Raw genomic sequence first — 3,046 nt, forward strand, 5'->3', positions numbered from 1 at the left:
CTTTACCTCAATTTATCTTTTTCTATAGTTTTTTTTTCCCTTATAATAATCAACTGTATAATAATTTTAATTTCAATCGAACACATATATCCTAACCGACCCTAAATTCCTGTAAAATCAGTTGAAGAATAAACTTCACAATGCAGTCAAATCTTGTTTTTTGATGGAAGAATTCTTGAATCCTATTAAGGAGATGTTAGATCACCTAGCTTTGGCTGCTTTACTTCACCAATGGATGATGAAGATTTGGTCCTCATTACACTCAATGGTCTTCCATATAACAATTCGAGCCAAACTGAATCATATAGGCTTGATAGAATAAGCATGGTGATTTTGTTGATTCATATTCTTTATTGTTTTCTTTTATTCTTCCCGTCCTTTCCCTTTCAAGATGGTTCCACCAAATTCATATGTTGAAATATATTCACATACTATAAATTTTAATAAAAAAAAATTAAATATTACTTAAAATTATTTTTTATAATATTTTTAAAACTAATATTAAAAAATATTATTTTTAAAAATATTATCGCAATGTCACATTGTCAACCATATTAGAGTGTAGGTGCATATGTGGCATTCTATGAAAAAGAATAATATATATATATATATATATAGCATTTTTTGTTTTGAAAAATGGTTAAATTAGTTTGAATGACTAGCTAAAGTAAAGAGTATGGTTGGAACACACTAGCTAAACTAATTAGGTAAAATAAAGAGTGTCATTTTTTTATACTTTAGCGAGTGAAAAATAAAGAGTGTGGTTGGAGATGCTCTAAGAGTGTAAATCTTATGATCAAGTTGCTTGACAGGAAGTAAATGCATAGGTTCATTAGTAGAAAATTTAGATGCAGTAGCTGGATGTAATTTGTGCTAGGGCTTTTTAGGAGAGCTGAAAACCCCTTTTAGATAAACATAGAAGTTTCATCAAAGAGGGGGTATTGATTGGTGTAGTGGTAAATGCTTGAGTTCCCGTGTATGAAAATATGGGTTGGAATTGAAAAATGTAGTCCCTTCCCACAAATATTACAGAGGTTAGGCCTGTAGCCACTCTTAGTCCTTCCCTATGCCCTTAATTTGTAGGAGCCTATTAGGTAATGTCCTTTAAGAATGTTATTGGAATGAATTGGAATAGTACATTGCCATGCCAACTGCCTTTTACCATTTAACAAACATTAAAAATATATATTTTTTTGTTTTTTTGTTGATAAATGTAAAAAACACTTAACTTAAAACATAATATATGCAGATATAATAGAATTTTAAAAGATTTGTTGGTCGAAACCTTGATACAAAATTAAAAAAGCCTATAGATAGATGCACCTTTATTGACGATGATGTGTCACTCTACACTTATATTAACTACTTTGTCTTCATGTTTAAAGAATAAAAAAATAAATAATAATAATAATAAATAAAAGGTTGTGTCCTATTGGTATTAACTACTATTTTATGATCAGATATGGACAGCAGTTGGATGTTAATTTCTGATAGATTCAGTCAGCCATATGTAGATGGGGTGAACTCATTTATTGAATTTGCAAAGGTTCATTTGGGTGAGGGTAGGGAGATTAAGTGCCCATGCATCAACTGTTGTAACTTTTATAAGCATGAGTATGATATTGTGAAGGCTCATTTGCTCATAAATGGGATGATAGTATCATACACCACTAGGTTAGAACACGGTGAACTTCCAGAACACAATAACCTTGATGAAAGCAATGGTGAGAATGACGAGGATGAAGATGAATATGATGAACTGATAGAGGATTATCAGAGGGGGAATTTTATGGAGGGTGATACTCTAGAAAGAGAGGATGTACGACATTTTGATAAATTGTTAGATGCTTCCCAATGTTGCATGTACCCAGGTTGCAAAACCTCGGATACTTTGTTATCATTCGTTATTCAGATGCTACATGTGAAGGAAGAAAACAGGTAGAGCAATAAGTCTTTTGACAAGGTTTTGGAGATACAAAGGCGATTCCTACCAGAAGGCCACGTGGTGCCAGGGTCAATTTACGAGTGCAAGAAGTTACTACGTGACTTGGGCTTGGGGTACGAGCCCATCGATGCATGTAAACATGATTATGTACTATTCTGGAAGGAGAATGCTCACTTGGAAAAATGTCCCACATGTCAAGCATCTAGGTACAGAGTAAATGATAGCAAGGGTAAGAAGATTCCTCACAAGATATTGCGTTACTTTCCATTGACACCTAGGTTGAGAAGATTGTACATGTCTAGGAAGACGGCAAAAGACATGAGATGGCATAGTGATAAACGTGTGGATGATGGTGTAGGGAGGCATCCGGCTGATTGTAAAGAGTGGAAGGAATTTGATTTGCATTATCCAGAGTTTGCCCAGGAGACTCGCAATGTTAGGTTGGGCCTAGCCACCGATGGGTTCAACCCTTTTGGGAACATGAGCACTTCCTATAGCATGTGGCCTGTCATACTCATGCCCTATAACCTCCCACCTTGGAGATGTATGAAGGCCCCTTTTTTCATGATGTCTTTACTTATTCCTGGACGTAATCAACTAGGGACTGATATTGATGTCTACCTAAGGCCATTGATTGATGAGTTGAAGGAGTTGTGGGAGAATGGCGTGATGACTTACGATGCCTCCACTAAGCAGACCTTCCGGATGCATGCAGCTGTAATGTGGACCATAAATGACTTCCCTGCATATGGTGACTTATCCGGATGGAGAACTAAAGGTTATTTGTCTTGCCCTCCTTGTAATGATAATCCGTTGTCACACGGGTTGATCAGTAAGATTGGGTGGGTGGGTCATCGAGCTTACTTGCCTGATAACCACCTTTGGAGGAAAGACAAGAAGTTTGATGGTTTAACTGAGCTTAGAAAGAAATCTTTGGACTTACCGGTGGAAAAAGTAATGGCTCAATTGGATCAATTGCGGGAAGTCAAGTTTGGAAAGGATCCTACCAACAAGAAAAGACCACGAGAGTCTGAAGAATTGAATTGGACAACGAAAAGCATAATGTGGGAGCTACCGTATTGGAAGAAATTAAACCTCTGA

General features: G+C 35.9%; 1 protein-coding gene across 1 annotated transcript; it reads left to right on the forward strand.

Moving 5' to 3' along the window:
• The first annotated feature begins 1,462 nt into the window (after window positions 1–1,462).
• Window positions 1,463–3,046, forward strand: LOC145811665 (uncharacterized). Its single transcript, XM_082907574.1, has 2 exons — window positions 1,463–1,938; window positions 2,152–3,046. Exons 1-2 carry the CDS (start codon window positions 1,463–1,465, stop codon window positions 3,044–3,046), a joined length of 1,371 nt encoding a protein of 456 aa, XP_082763700.1.

This window comes from Camellia sinensis, chromosome 1 (assembly GCF_055761805.1).
Source record: "Camellia sinensis isolate YWXY chromosome 1, ASM5576180v1, whole genome shotgun sequence".
NCBI classification, from domain to species: domain Eukaryota; kingdom Viridiplantae; phylum Streptophyta; class Magnoliopsida; order Ericales; family Theaceae; genus Camellia; species Camellia sinensis.

Bases quoted from the DNA above. Each gene is read 5' to 3' on its own strand.
- LOC145811665 (XM_082907574.1), top strand. From the start codon at position 1,463: ATGGACAGCAGTTGGATGTTAATTTCTGATAGATTCAGTCAGCCATAT. The intron at 1,939-2,151 runs GTAGAGCAATAA...TCAAGCATCTAG, and splicing joins CATGTGAAGGAAGAAAACAG to GTACAGAGTAAATGATAGCA.